This window comes from Schistocerca piceifrons, chromosome 2 (assembly GCF_021461385.2).
Source record: "Schistocerca piceifrons isolate TAMUIC-IGC-003096 chromosome 2, iqSchPice1.1, whole genome shotgun sequence".
Lineage (NCBI taxonomy): Eukaryota > Metazoa > Arthropoda > Insecta > Orthoptera > Acrididae > Schistocerca > Schistocerca piceifrons.
The window spans coordinates 591,719,192-591,735,056 of NC_060139.1; the positions used below are offsets into that span (position 1 = coordinate 591,719,192).

The following is a 15,865-nucleotide window of genomic DNA, read 5'->3' on the forward strand; positions in this document are numbered from 1 at the left end:
TGGCGAAGTTAACGAACATATGAGCATAGCAATAATTCTCGTTCTTCATCATTACAACAGTTGCCAGAATGACTAGACATCGTAATAATAAGTAGTATATCTTTGACGGGCAAAACGAGGGTAATACTTCTGTTGAACATGTTTGTCTCATTAACTCTGTTGTGGGAATCCAGTAAGATGCAAGCAATGGGGCCATAGATACTGAGGCATAACCAGGTTTGGCTCCGGCCTGGACGCGTCCACTGAAATCGTTAAGGCGACCGCTCGCGAAAAGCGAGATATCCGGGTTCGAGTCCCTGTCCGAATTTTCATTTATCACCAATACGTTATGATTTCCATGCCTCATACAAACAACATAAAAAATTGCAAATGCGAAAATTTTTTGTAACTGTTGTAATCTTATTTTAAGTGTGCTGTACTGCAATGCGTGGTGTATGCCCGGCATTTTGATTATGTCGTGGGCAGAAGCGGACGAGCGATATCGATAGGTTCAGAATATCCATTTAGTGTTCACAGTCTAACCTGTATTCTCAAATTTCTTTAATTGTTGTGCACTCATATTCATCAGTCACATTATGCCCACCAAATGTGAACTGTCTCAGCACGTCGTCTCCTGCATTTGTATTACTATTTTGCGTGAATGTGATATTTGGGTGTTTAACGTCCTACGACTACAGACAGACAGGACACTGATCACGACTGTGGGAAGACCCATGGCTCCGGCCCAACAAACGAGTGACGCGCTATTCAGAAGTTGCCTTTTAAGTGGAGAAGTGAATGGCAGGATACTGAGGCAGCACAGAGAAATGGTTCACAAGTTAGTAGTGCCGTTTGTCCGGGAAAATGATAAAATATGTGGTGAAATTCTCCCCTTTAGACTAAATTGGATTCCATCTGCACATTTACGTGCACTAAAATACAAAGAGGCAATGAGGATACTCATGAAATCTGATATTATGATAAAAGTCTTTGTGACATTATCCTGAGGAAAATTACAAACGAAATTCCAAGAACCTGCTGTCAATGAATAATTCAGGAGTATGCAGTAGCTCTTACTTTCGGTTAAAGTAGGGTGTGTGTGTGTGTGTGTGTGTGTGTGTGTGTGTGTGTGTGTGTGTGTGTGTGTTGGGGTTTGTGGGCGCTCGACATCGAGGTCATCAGCGCCGGTTAAAGTAGGGACCCTTCGAAGGTTAAATTACAGAACGTTCCTCTTCATCTGCTAAGGAAACAGCAATATACTTTTACGGCAAATCTGGGAAATACTACAATCGTAACCATCTTATTCTTAGCGACGTCGTCTGGAGTAAGTCAACTTAATTCACGCCATTTCGGCTGCTTACGTGCTAAGTACCTGAACCGCAATTATTTGTAGTACAGATGAAAAGTGCGTCTGAAATCTAGTATCGTGTTCGTGTCGTTTTGCTGCAGATGTGAATGGTGAGGTAGATGCGAAGTGTGGAACCCATGCCGGCACATAACCCACTAATTCCGTGCACAGAGCGAGGTGGCACAGTGGTTAGCACACTGGGCTCGCTTTCGTGAGGACGACTGTTAAAACCCACGTCCGGCCATGCTGTTTTAGGTTTCCCGTGATTTTCCTAAATCGTTTCAGGAAAATGCCGGCATGTTTTCTTTGAAAGGGCACAACAATCTAGTATGAGATTTTTCACTCTGTAGCGGAATGTGCGGTAATATGAAACTTCCTTGCAGATTAACAATGTGCGCCGGTCCAAGACTCGAACTTGAGACCTTTGTCTTTAGCGGGCACAGCTACCCAACCACGGCTCACGACCCATTCTCACCGCTTTACTTCCGGGAGTATCACGTCTCCTACCTTCCATACTACTGTCCGTCTGCCAGTGAGTTTCGTTTCATCTCTCACTTCACTGAAGAACGAAAATATTCTGGAAACATCTCCCACGCAGTGGCTAAGCCACGTCTCCGCAGTATCCCTTCTTCCGGGAGCGGTAGTCCCGGTAACTTCGCAGGAGAGCTTCTGTGAGGTTTAGAAGGTAGGAGACGACGTACGGGCGGAAGTGAAGCTGTGAGAACGGATCGTGAGTCGTGCTTAGTTAGTTCAGTTGGTAGTGCACTTGCTCGCTAAAGGCAAAAGTCCAGAGTTACACTTTCAGTCCGGCACACAGTTTTAATCTGGCAGGAAGTTTCAGTGTAGGTGTAGTTCCTCTCTTAGCATGTGGCATTGTTGGCACATTAGTAGTTGATGAAAATTCTATTAACTAGGGACGTCCGAGTTAACTTCCTTCGATCTATCAGTCCTGAGACACGAGAGAACGTAATGCTTTATTTTGCACGTTTGTCTCTGTACGTAGGACAAGCCCGGCAAGTTTGCGGATGCGATATGCTACATGGCCTATGAGTGTGTAAGGAGAATACCACCCTGCATAACTTAGGCTTAGGAGTGTTTCAATTGTTTGGTTTTATCTACGCCTGTTTTCGGTTTCCTGCTGTGGCCTACAAAAGAATATTGAGAGCTTACCACAGAATGGGGAGCATGAAATGCTATCGGCACTCAGAAAAGTAATGAAAATTTTTAGTTTAACAATTCGTTGACGTCAACGTCAATGGAGCCGGATCATTAATCCCCAAGGGTCAAGGATGGGAGAAGAACTCAATATTCTATCTAAAGAACCTGCATTCGGCTGTTAACAGAAAACATGAAGGGAATGTCTGCAGGAGAGTTCGAACCCTACTCCTCCCGAATAAGAGTCTAGTTTCTTCCGTCCCTCCTACCGAATTATGTACTTTCACAGGTTCGATACACATAAGAAAATGAATTCATTTTTCGGTAATTACTACTGAGAATTACACTAAGGCTGCGTAATAAGCAAAGCGAGTAAATGCTGAGGTAGGAGCATCAGGCAACAGTGCTTACTCCTCGTGCGGCCGAATCTCCGCGGCGGACAGCGCAGAGAGAATCTTGTACGACATTGGTGTGGTACTGCAGAGCGACCTCGGGCTGACTGTCAGGGCCGTTAACTTACTTGCCGCAGCCACTACATGTTCCGTTCCCCCGAGGAGAAGGTCCGGCCGTGAGAATGCAACCCAGTCCTGACGCTAACTTTGCCATACAGTAGCAGGCGCCGAAACCACGCTTTTATATTAGGAAATTACTAGTTGCAATTGAAAGCACACGTAAGTGGACAAACGAACCCAGAATAAAAGACCCAAACGAATTCCAACTCAGAGGCTGCATGAGAAAGGATGCCAGAAGTAAGTAGTTGGGCTTGTGTGTACAGCACCTCCCTGCATCACCACCAATGGGCGGAAATGGTAATGTAACACCAAGCCCAGTAATAGCAGAGACGTCAAGGGAAGTGGAAACACGATAACAATTGCCATAACGCGCCCTCTACAGCAAAGGGCGCAATATCGGCAAGCGCGTCCGGATGGGACCGGATCGGCGGTCTCCCGCGAGTGAGTTTGGTCGTAAGGAAGCAGGCTATTTCATCACCTGAAGTGCATACTGCGTTGGCAAGGACCGTGAAAGGAACCGATAGACAGCAGACGGTCGCCTACTAAACCACGCAATGATACCAAACTACGAAATGACTATCTTGTTTGTACCGAAATGACTATATGGATTCCACACAAGGGTAGGCAAGAATAAGCTCCACAGGCGAGAGTATTAAAATCTTAGTAATTACGTGCTTTAAAATTCACAACAAAATTCCAGAGTTTGAAGTGCTCCTGAAAAGCAGTGAAGCTCAGATGGTACTAGGTACGGAAAGCGGGTTGAAACCTGAGATTGATAGCGAGATTTTTGGGAAAAATTTAAGTGCCTATAGAAATGATAGGCTGACGAAAATGGAGGGACTGTATTTTTCGCAGTACACAAGGAACTCAAATCCATCGAGACAGAAATAGAAACTGCTTGCGAGACAGTTTTTGGGAAATCTCGTGTATCAGGGGTTGACATAAAACGGCAATTGGATCTGTCCGTCAATCACCAGACTTATCTCCTGATGTAACCGAAAATTTTGGAGAAAAAACCTCAGGCCCCAATCACACAGTAATCATCCAACAGTCAATTGGGAAAATTGCAGTTTCGTTAATGGTGGACGCGATAAGCCATCTTGTGAAACATCACTAAATACGTTTTCTGAAAACTACTTAAAACAAGCTCTTTGAGGATGCCCACATCGAAATTGGTGTCTCTGATCATGACGCGTTTATGGCAACAATGATTACAGTAGTACGAAGGGCAACTACAATAAGTGGAAGTATTCATTTGTTCAGGAAACTAGACAGTAAAGTAGCAGTGTCATATCTGAGTGACAAACTCAAGACAGGAGCATGTAGAGGAGACACGGCTCACGCTTTAAAAATATAGTTGACCATGCACTGAATGGTTATGTAGAATGAGTCATAATGGGACAGACCCTCCATGATTTACACTCACTCTAAAGGAACTTCTGAAGAAACATGACTACTACACAACAGGTGTAAAATAAAGCATAGGGCTATTGATAGATGCTGAATGAAACACGTTTGGCTATCAAGAGAGAAATACGTGACACCTTCAGTGACTACACTAGCAGAATATTGTAATATGATATTTCACAGAAATTCTGGTCGTATGTAAAGGCTGTTAGTGGCACCGAAATGAGTGTGCTGCTCCTAGTGAGTAAGACTGGAAATTGAGGGTAGCAAAGCAAAAGCTGAAATGCGTAATTCGGTTTGCCTTTGTATAGAAACATTTGAAAACGTAGGAGAATTGCCCCAATTTAATTCTCCCACAACTGAAAAGATGAAGTAAGTTTTAATGTCGGTGGTGTTGAAAAACAGATCTTCAAAATGGTTCAAATGGCTCTGAGCACTATGGGACTTAACATCTGAGGTCATCAGTTATCTTTGATCATCGAGGGACGTAGAATTAACTCCGAGAGTACCCCAGAGAAATGGGTTTGGCCCCTTGCTGTTCATGTTATATGTTGATGAACCTTGCGGATAATATTAGTAGTAACCTCAGACTTATTTGAGAAGATGATGCAGTGATCTACAATTAAGTACAGTCTGAAAGAAGCTGCGTTAATATTTCGTCAGCTTATTTTGTCCGTCCCTATGTTATACAGAGTTTCAAGCTTTTGACTGAATGATGTTTCATATTTTTATTCAGAACTAACAGAAATTATAAATGGAATTCATATCTGAAACTTGAGACTGTGCAATACGTTAAGTTTTAACAGTGACTCAACAATTTGTTTTAAAATTTCATACAGTGATGGAAACTCAGCAGTAGAAGAAAACAACGGACAATATTGAATAAACGTTATGTTCAACCGCATGAAAATCGCCAAATGACAATTATTACATTTCTTCGACTTAACACAGTGAACTAGTATTTTTAGTAAACCTGACATTTTTCTGTCTCTAATTACGCATCGCTGAACTATTCCCTGTTCTCAACCAAGTACAAAAATGCTTTCTTCTTTTCTTCCTGACGTTTGGGCATGCCATAAGAGGAAAGTGCCGGTTGCCGAGAATGTCAAGAATCTGCTGACGTATGAACGCTGTAAGGGATGACAGTTCGAAGTCATTGCCTTTCGAAAGTAGCGAAGAAACTGTGCAGATAAATTATGAGCCACAATGTCTTTACATTTATGCGTACCATAACTGAGAAAAGGAAACAGAAAAGTTAGCAATTCATTATGTTAAGGACATCAAGTAATACAGTAAGAACGAAAAAGACAATTGTGTCTTTAAGCAAAGCAAGTTACTGTAAGTGACGCCGGCACATCTCAGTAATTCCACAAATTATGTGTGTCAAAATTATTTAGGATACGCTGTATTAATAAAACGCGCGCCTACTAACCGTTTCAAGTATTCCAATTCTCCCTCGTGGAATTCCATGTTAACGTCTCTGTTAACATCCGCCGAACTTAGCTACGATAGCAGATTACGTGGCGCGCACTGTTCCGTTGGTTGCATGCAACTGGTCGCAAGGAGGAACACCCCCTTGTCAGCTACGTGAGATAAATTGCCTTTTTGTTTATTTACATGTTCTTCCGATCAGCTGCGCCAGCCGACAGTAGCTTGTGAACTCGCTGTTGGTGGCAGCACTTACGGGCACAGCTGGCTCTCTAGGCACAGCACAACAACTGACACCTAGCGGCAGCATCGGGAAACAAAAGAAGCGCCCGTTGCTGCCGCCAGATTGAAAACCAACGAGTGCTGAATCAAATGGAATTTTTGTATTCGAAACATTATGTGTTAGCTTATATGCACGCAAACCAAACAAAGCTATCGTTGTACCTATGGGCAACGCAAAACACACAAAGAAAAAACATATAGCTCGAAGTATTCGTGCGGTGTATGAACATTGTTGGACAACATTCTGATTATTTACCGTTGACGTTTCTTTCGTGAAAAAGTGGCACTCATTGGGCACTGTGGTAGGTATGTGGATCATATTGTTCGAAACGGAACGATAATGGAAGCTGATACGCTTTGTTAGTATCTACGGTTAAAAACATTTTTTGTATGTCACTATTTTCCCCCCTCCATGGCGATGAAACTGTATTAGATGTAATAATTTGTAATATAATACAGCTAAGTTTCTGATGACTATTACTATAATCTTCAAAAAGTTAAGAAAAAGGATCACTGAAGCCCTTTTTTCCAGTTTCTGTCACTGATATGTCCAACCGCCGCTATTACTTTTAAAGATGGGAACTAAATAAATAATATTACTGTTTAAGTCAACCACAGTTGTTATTCAAATAACGAAGTTTAAATCACGATCATCTGCTTTTACTCATCAAATCATGCGTGGCTCCTGCTAACAATGCGAACCATTCGTTTAGTTGGTAGATATCATTTGTTTTGTCAATGATTTTGCGATGCCAATACTGTAGTACATCAATAAATACTAGATATCTGTGAAACTTAAAGATACGAATATCTTTTATCATCGATCAAATCAACAAATATTAACGTAAACGTCAATGGTTGATACGTGCACTGACAGTTACTTTCCAAGAAACGGTCTGAAACGTCAGTGTGGAACGAAGCAAGAATGTAAGAACACTAAAAAGGAAAAATTGTTGACACGCTGATCGCCACAGCTATGAAGTGAAATCGCGTTCCTCTAGCACCCACATACATAATCTTGCGGATACGCCGCACCCACAAAATTTTTAGTTTGATAAAAAACAAAACAAAAACCATTTCTCAACAAACGTTTATCAACAAATAATGAACTATTGAAAGACAGATCGAAATTAAAATTTGTGACCTCTGAAATGTTTTTTTAAAAGATGTTTTTCGGCAAAGGCAACCAGACTCCCCCATTCCTTGCCTTTCCTGGCCAAGTCAAAGGCACTCCCCAGAAGAATAATCGCATTATACTGTGAATGGAATCCCGTCTTTTTGGCTTGCTTTCATGTTTCCTTACAAATAACACGCTACAATACGTCGACTCCATTCGTCAACAGTGGTTTTAAAATATCTGCTTGCTAATATTGGCCAATAATAAAGAATAATCCGAGATACACGGAAGCCGATTGTTACAGACTACCTCAATTTTTTTAACGTAACAGTGGTTTAGTTTAAGAATTCAGCGAAACTGTTATCGTTTTGTTTGTTGGAACAATGGCTTAGAAGGACGCGGTAACTTATTGTAGACTGAAGGGGTGTTGGCGTATTAATAGCAAGTGTAAAGAAGAGGGTCAACTGAAGGGATGCGTGAGCAAGAGCTCTTCGCCGGGCAAAAATTTTCGCAGTTTTCAAAGGTCGCGTACGTTACGCCTCTGGGTTCGTTCAAGTACATTTGAACCCGAGTTTGGTTTTCATTTCTGTTGCTTTAAGTCAGCAGTGTTACCGACTGAGCTGGTACAGTCCCAGCGTCAGCACTGATCTTTATGACACAGGCACTGTCCATGAAAGATTATAAATGAAAGGTAATCAATTTAAAAAATATATCGAGACTCCCCAGGAAACATTCTGCATTCCGCTACTGACATTCACCCACAGAACTTTTTGATGTCGGCGTCCTTGGGCCTTTACCCATTTCTACCTGCTTACTCTATTCGGTGTCTACCCCCACATACCCTCCATTACTAAATTAACTATGGATTAACTCATCGGTCATACATATTACAAGGCATCTGCAACACGAAGATCTTTGGTATCGTCACGTCATACTAGAAATTCAAAGCTGCGAAAACTTGCTCGATAATACGTCGTTAGAAGAGGGAGGAAGTAGAGGGCTTGTTTAGGCTTTGAATAGACGAGGTTTCCTCTTTAACAGTCACTTTTCCTATTGTCTTGGAAACGGTTATAAAGCAAACGGAGAATTTCATGTTACAGAAAATGTCCTTGACCTCCTTTTCGGGACCAATAAAACTGTCCTAACAAGATATTTCATCTGCAGTATGGCATTACGGTTCAGAGACGGTGGTTCGTTCAAGCACCTGACATTTGAGTATGTCGTTTTTTATTTTTTATCAATGCCTATCTCTACGGGATATGTCGAAGAAACGTGAGACACTTCTATTGTACGATATTTTAACCGCCTTTGCGGACGTATCACGTGATGTGATTCGTCGTTAAGTTCAAATATTATTACCACTCATCACGACTGGATGGTTTCCATGGTGTGTAACTACTGTTCGTTTGCCTTCTAAATAGAGAATAAAATAATACTACAGAGAAACAATCGCACTAATGTGACTTAATTTGGTGGTGGTGGGGGGCGCAACACTTACCGTTGTTCATAACATGACTTTTTTTGGATGTTGTGGAAGATAGATTCTCTCTCTCTCGCGCGTGCGTGAGCGTGTGCGCGTGCCTTTTCTTTCTATACGGACGCGATTTGGAGTACGGACTGCATTCTGCATTGCGAGTCAATGATGATCGATACACAACACCAAGTCCCCTGCCGGGAATCGAAACCGGGCCTTCTGTGTGGTAGGCGGTAACGCTACCGCTACGCTACGGTGACGGACATTCTGAAAGAATAAACACTTTCGGAGTCATATCAGCGCATTTTTTTTACGTGGCGATCAAGAAAGTAGTACATCTAACGTAAAAAAATACATCGTTAGTTAACGAACTACTGCTAATTACCGGAAACGGTGGGAGACAAAACAGTGGTACCCGCAAAGACCGTGAAAGTGTATGTAATTCCTATACTTCCAGAACAAGTTCAACACTTTATTGCACTGCAGACTGTGATGTAGAGAACATTAAATGGGTACTCAAATATGTTACTGGCTCAAACACTTTTTGTGTGATAAAATGCAGTCCGTTATTACAGGCCGCGGGTTTTCAGAGATAGCTGTTTTTTAGTAAGCAAATGTGTGTACCAACATCCTTGTACCCCATATACATATACGATTTATCAGAGTGAGCAGAAATAAGACAGATCACAATGCTGTTATGCAGGGTGAAATGTCATCGGTGAGTGACTGACAGATTTTCTATTTGTTGCGATGGATGGTGTATTTTATCAGTTGTTGATAAATGCAACTTAATGCTGCTTCATTCAATCATGCCGATTAAACATATATATGTTTTGTTGTTCTTGTCGTTGTTGATTGTTCAATCAACAAACTTGTTTAACGCAGCTCCCCACACGACTCAATCCCGCACATGCGTCTTGATCTCCCCGTAATTTCTACAGCCAACACCCAGTTGTACCTGCTTGCTGTATTTATCCTTTTGTCTTCTCATACAATTACCACCCCCCCCCCCCCCCCCCAGTACTTCCCACCGATAAACAAACTGATGGCCACTTCATACCTCAGGATGTGTGTATCAATCCATCCCTCCTATTAGTCAAGTTGTGCCGTAAATTTATTTTTTCACTGATTCAGTTCAGTGCCACTTCATTAGTTACTCGGTCTACCCACTCAGCATTTTTCTGTAGCACCACATCGAAAGCTTTTATTGTATTCTTGTCTGAACTGCATATCTACGTTTCACTTTTGTACAAAGCTGCACCCCGAACACTTTCATGTATGTTAATGTTGATAAATTTCTTTTTCAGTTATGCTTTTCTTGCTACAGCCAGTGTGAATTTTATATTCTATCTTATTCGGCTATCATCATTTAATTTTTTACCGAAATAGGGCAACTCATATTTTTAGTGTCATTTTCTAATCTAATTCCCTCGGCATCACACAATTTAATTCGACTACGTTCCATTTCTCTTTGTTTTACTGGTATTTATGATTATCTTACTCTCTTTTTAAGATAATATCCTTTCCGTGAGGCTGCTCTTCCAAGTCTTTTGAGGTTTGCCAACGACTCTGTAATTCTGCCAGACAGCAAATACCGTAATTCTTCTCTGTGTAGCTAAATTCCCTCTTTGTTTCCTTTCGCTGCCTGTATTTAATTTCTAATATCTACAGCATTTCAATGAGTATACTGCAATGAACACTGTCAGAAGCTTTCTCTAAATATACAAATGCGATAAACGTAGATTGCATCGTACGAAGCGACTTAAAAGCGGACGACCACGTACGATTTGTTGTAGGAAAGCGAAAGCCTGATTACGGCTTGTTGGAAATGTATCGCAGCTACAAAGGAAAACCAACTCAAAATGAACTATTTGTGGTGTACAGAAACCAGCCACGAATTGGTTTTAGGTTATTTTATTCGGAAAGCACCACCGCCGGTTCCGAATTCACACAGTTCCGATGATTTGCGTGAATTCGAAACCGCAGTTTGAGTAAAGCAACCTAAAACCAATGTGGCTGGTTGCTGTGTATCATAAAAAATTTATCTCATGTGACAGCCACGGTCTCCAGTCATTTGTCTGATGAAACTGCACTAGTGCAAGATGCTCGAGTGACCCATTCTTGAAAAATACTGGAGTGTACGAGATCCGCATGAAGTGGAATTTGAAGCACACGCAGAAGCAACTTACAGGCGTTGTTCTAGAATTGTTACTGGTTGATTCGATCAATATTTGAGTGTTACACAAAGGTATCCATTAGCTTCAATGGGAGCCCTTGGAGGGAAGACAACATTCTTTCCGTGAAAGAATTGGGAGGAAGTTTAGACAAGCAGAATGTATGATAGACTGCAGATCCATTCTACCGGCTCCAACTCGCCTACGGATCGTACGGACAACGTAAGAGGCGACGGCTCGTACAGAGGTGTCCACCAGAAATTTCTCCACCTCACACCGCTTTCGAGTGTGATGGGGAGGGGAATAATTGGCAACAATGTTTAATACCACTTGTCATGCACGGCACAGTGTCGGGAAGATTATGTATGTGCGTGTGAACAAACATCCACCGAAATAAAAAACGCTGAAGCGTCGGTTGGAAGACGATGGCACGCTTTTTTAAGAAAGAAATATCAACCATTTGATTGTTAGTTTTTTCACAAAATCATGATTTAGGCTTTAAAGCCATTCTGAAGTGCATGCTGAAATGTTAAAATGTGTGTGCCCTGTCTGTGACATGTCATCTTCGAAAACACTTATTTCGTGTCTTCGAGACCAGTTGCTGCATTACAGTATATGATTACATATCGAACGAACTTAATACGGTTGCCACTGTGCACAGTGTAGTCATTATCACACACTATGGCGTATTTAACAGCTAATACGCGTACACTGCTGTCACCAGCATTCCGGCACTTCCGTTCATCCAGAACACAGGTCACAGCAAAATACGAGTATCAGCTGTTAAATACGAGTATCAGCTGTTAAATACGCCTTAGTGTGTGTTAATGGTTTTTCACTGTACACAGTGGCACTCGTATTGCGTTTCTTCGATATGTACTCGTATCCCGTAATACAACTGCTCTGGAAGAGCAGAAATACGTCTTTTCGGCGAACGTAAGTCATAGACAGGGCAGACATATTTTAACATTTCAACTATAAAGCCGAAATCGTGATTGTGTGAAAACAAACAATTAACAGTCAAATGGCGGAAATTTCTTTCAAAAATTCCATATGACTGTATTCCCCCACGAAGGAAATGGCAGCTTTCTTCTCAGGAACTGTTCATGTTGCACATCTGCCTCTTTGGGCGCTTTGCATCACTACTGAGTGGCAAACAGAACACTTCATGTATACCTATCGAGAGTTTTCCGAAAGTCTTGAGAACGGGAACCGATGAAGAAAAGAACAATGCGTTTCTACTTAAAGCCAACTTTACCTTTAGGTTCATCTAGTGTCTACCGAAGCCAGACTGACGACTTACTGTATCTTGCTCACGTTTCTGACTATTTTGTATTGCTCCCTTTAATAAATAGAAGCGTGCGTTGAAATCCGCAAGTTGCTAAATTTACGAAAGGGAACGTACAGCTTTAAGAAAATGGAAGCTCAGTTTCGATAACTGCTTTATAAGAATGCAAAGATGCATAGTTCACCAAGAGCTTTCCGCTAAAACGTTGTGATTAAAATTGTTTTATGTTGTTCTGCATACCCCGAGTTTCCCAACGACGCTTTTGAAAAATCTGAAGGACATTTTATAATACCACAAGAAGACAAGGCATACGACGAATTACATAGTGTTCATATGGATGAAAAAAATGGGTTTGTTTGCAGACACTGGAATAGCGGCTGCAACGACGAAAAGCCTTTTAGAGACATCACCACAGAGCATAGAAGGAAGCACAGGATCCTGTGCCTTGGCGAAGGGCCTGAGGGCGTGTGTTCCGACCCCCCCCCCCCCCTCTTGTGTACCTATGGCGCGTAGCGCACCCACCAACATCATTGCTGTTTTCTCTCTGCTTGTTTACTCATTGCATCCTCTCGCCCTTCTATCAGGTTTGTCTTAGTTATTTTTCAAGTTGATTACATAAATGAGCGAATTAATTCAATGATATAGGCAACGCGTTGTGAACAAATTAATATGTGATGTTTCCTGAAATCAGGTAGTACGGACTAAAAAAAAAAAAAAAAAAAAAAAAACGTATAAATGCGAATAGAGCCTCGCTCACCGAGGGTTCCATGCAAACTTAATTATGTATATGCGTAATTCATCCATTCTGAGAATCTAGAAGTTTGGCGACTTTTCGCTGTTATCTGTATCTACTGGCTAGGGTCAAAATAAATGGTCGTCTCTTAATTGCATTTTCGCAGAAGCTAACTTTTTCTGCACCGCCAAGGGACCGTACTCTTTAGTATGTAACATGAAATTTCAGCTTGGTACATCTACACGTTTCTGAGGAAAGGGTTCTTAAGCAGTCGGACAACAAAGTGAGACTAAGGATTGCATTTTTTTCACCGATTGAGTTACGGAATCCTAAAAATACACAGCAGCATGATGAGCTCGTCTCTCCCAGAGTCTTTTCGTTTCATGAACTTTCTCTTCCACATCCAGCTTCTAATTTTATCGGCAGCATTCGAGGAAGTGGAATACGAGACGGCTCCGCACGCGTCACTGACAGTCTCCGATACATCTCGTGTGTTTTCTCGAGAATGGAAAGGAGTGACTTTCACCGTTAAAAACATTTCTTAAACTTTAATGTATGGCATAAAACGCTCCAAACGTAAACTGGCCAGCGACATTTTTCACTGTAAACTTTTCAAAATATGCGCGGTGTTGTACATTACTTTGAAGCATCACAGTAACTATGGGCAATAACGAAAGGAAAACAAGTTCATTATATAAGCCTGTTATATGTGGCTAGGAGAGGCGGAAAAATAATTGTTTATCAAATAATTTCGTCAAAATCAAAGAAGAGACAGTGGTTTTCATATTTTCTACGGGAATAATATAAGTTTTACTGAGAAACTAATTAAATAAACGGATGTAGCTTTGCTTGATCTACATGAAACAATTGTTTTTAGGCAAATCGGATGATACACTGCCCGTGTACCGTGCGGTACGGGTTGTGTGGAGCGACTACAACCTACGTGGTGGTGGGTGCACAAAGGGAGGGCGAAACTTGACATCTTGCTCCTCTCTAAGGCCACTCTATTTACTTTTACGCTGTCTGGATATCGTAAGCTCAGAATGTGCATCATAAGCATACGAGAAGAAAGAAGTGACGGCTTTGGCGCACTGAGAGGCTCCCGCGGGAGAAAGGCGGGCCTTCAAGCTGACAGCAGCGCCCCTAACGACAGCCAGTTGAAGCTCGCGGTGTTCCGGAAGGCAGCTGCGACGTCGGTGCTCCCACTGGCTGTAAATCAGGATGCGGTCTATAGCCGAGCAGGCGACAAACCTCCGGCGAGCCCTGTTCCCTATCTTCCGGCTGGTCGCTTGAACGCCTGTCTTCCTTCCGGACTCCACTGCTGCGCGGCTTGTGGACAATGCATGGAGCACACTTCTCACACAGCGGAAAATTTGTGGGACTCACGCATCCACCGAGTGTGTACGTGCTGACGTGTCATCTAACTCCTTGCTAGGAGCTATCTCACACTGCCTGTAACTAACATCGTTCATGCTTTCCACCGAAGTGCACCGTAGTGTTATGTTTCGCACCGAACTTCTCTGCTTTCTGACGGACGGCGGCACTGTATATCCGCCGCCCATTTTTAGTTTTGGAAACTATCAGCTGACGGGGCTCCGTCCTAACAACTTCGTTCATATTGCAAACTCACAACACGGTGGATAACTGTGTTATTGAAAACGCACCTGTTTCCCCACACTGTATATGAAGCAGAAGTGCCGCAACACGACGTGACATGGACTCTACTAATGTCAGAAGTAGCGCTGGAGGGAATTGACACCATAAATCCTCTTCTGAACAGCACTTTGCAAGGCATCCCAGCTATGCTCAATAATGTTCATGTCTGGGGAGTTTGGTGCCAACAGAAGTGTTTAAATTCAGAAAAGTGTGTAACACCATAGCTCTAATGTTGTACTGATTTATTTTGCTTTTGTTTCATTTAATGTTACATAATTGAGCTTTTGTAAATGTGTTTGATTGAATAGATAACACAAAATTGTATACTCCTTTCTTTGTACAAACTTTGACGTCATGTTTTGGTTCAATGCAAAGTAGTGTATCTTCAATTTATATTCTTTGTCCCATTTGGAGGGAACAAAACTTACTGTACATAATCGTAATTTTGTGTGAATAATTGTTTGTAGAGATGTCAATATTTGTAAATGTTCCGTTTTATTTAATGTATTTGGTTGCTGTTATGTAAACTGCTGATCCTCACTTAGGGTTCTTAGTTAGTTTGTATGTAAAAGGTGTAGTGGTTCCCCTCGGGAACGGAACTGTGTAGCGCGCGCAAATTGTGGTTGGCCAAGGTAGAAAAGGTGGAACTGATAGTCAGTCGGAGACGAGCTACGAGTCGGAGCCATGTAAAAATTTTTCTGCTACTTTCCAATGCCTCGGATAGATGGATAAATAGCTGGAACTATTCTGGAATTTGTATATATCATCGCCACCAAGAAATGACTGAGTCCAGCAATTCTACCTGCAGTTCCACCTACCAACGTGCAGTTGCCACCACATTGCGCAATCATTGCATCGTAATGCTATAATGATGTACAGTGAAGGATCAGATTAATGGATGTGTTATTGTGCTCAAATATAAGGTAATTTACATCTGACTTTATGTACATACCTTGATTTTTCTCCTTATCGTAACACCCCATGAACCATGGACCTTGCCGTTGGTGGGGAGGCTTGCGTGCCTCAGCGATACAGATAGCCGTACCGTAGGTGCAACCACAACGGAGGGGTATCTGTTGAGAGGCCAGACAAACGTGTGGTTCCTGAAGAGGGGCAGCAGCCTTTTCAGTAGTTGCAAGGGCAACAGTCTGGATGATTGACTGATCTGGCCTTGTAACAATAACCAAAACGGCCTTGCTGTGCTGGTACTGCGAACGGCTGAAAGCAAGGGGAAACTACAGCCGTAATTTTTCCCGAGGGCATGCAGCTTTACTGTATGATTACATGATGATGGCGTCCTCTTGGGTAAAAT

The 15,865-nt window shown here is 42.1% G+C and overlaps 1 protein-coding gene across 8 annotated transcripts in view; it reads right to left on the bottom strand.

Annotated features, from left to right (window-relative positions):
• Positions 1 to 15,865, bottom strand: part of LOC124776660 (nuclear receptor coactivator 7) — a 703,675-nt gene that overhangs the window by 521,934 nt on the left and 165,876 nt on the right. Inside the window, exon 1 of one of the 8 annotated variants that reach the window (XM_047251753.1) lies at positions 5,834 to 5,905. The exons of the other annotated variants lie outside the window; for them this stretch is intronic. Within the exon in view, the coding sequence (XP_047107709.1) occupies positions 5,834 to 5,871 (38 nt within the window). The 5' untranslated portion in view covers positions 5,872 to 5,905. Of the gene's footprint in view, positions 1 to 5,833; positions 5,906 to 15,865 lie in introns of those variants that run through there. 8 annotated transcript variants of the gene reach the window in all.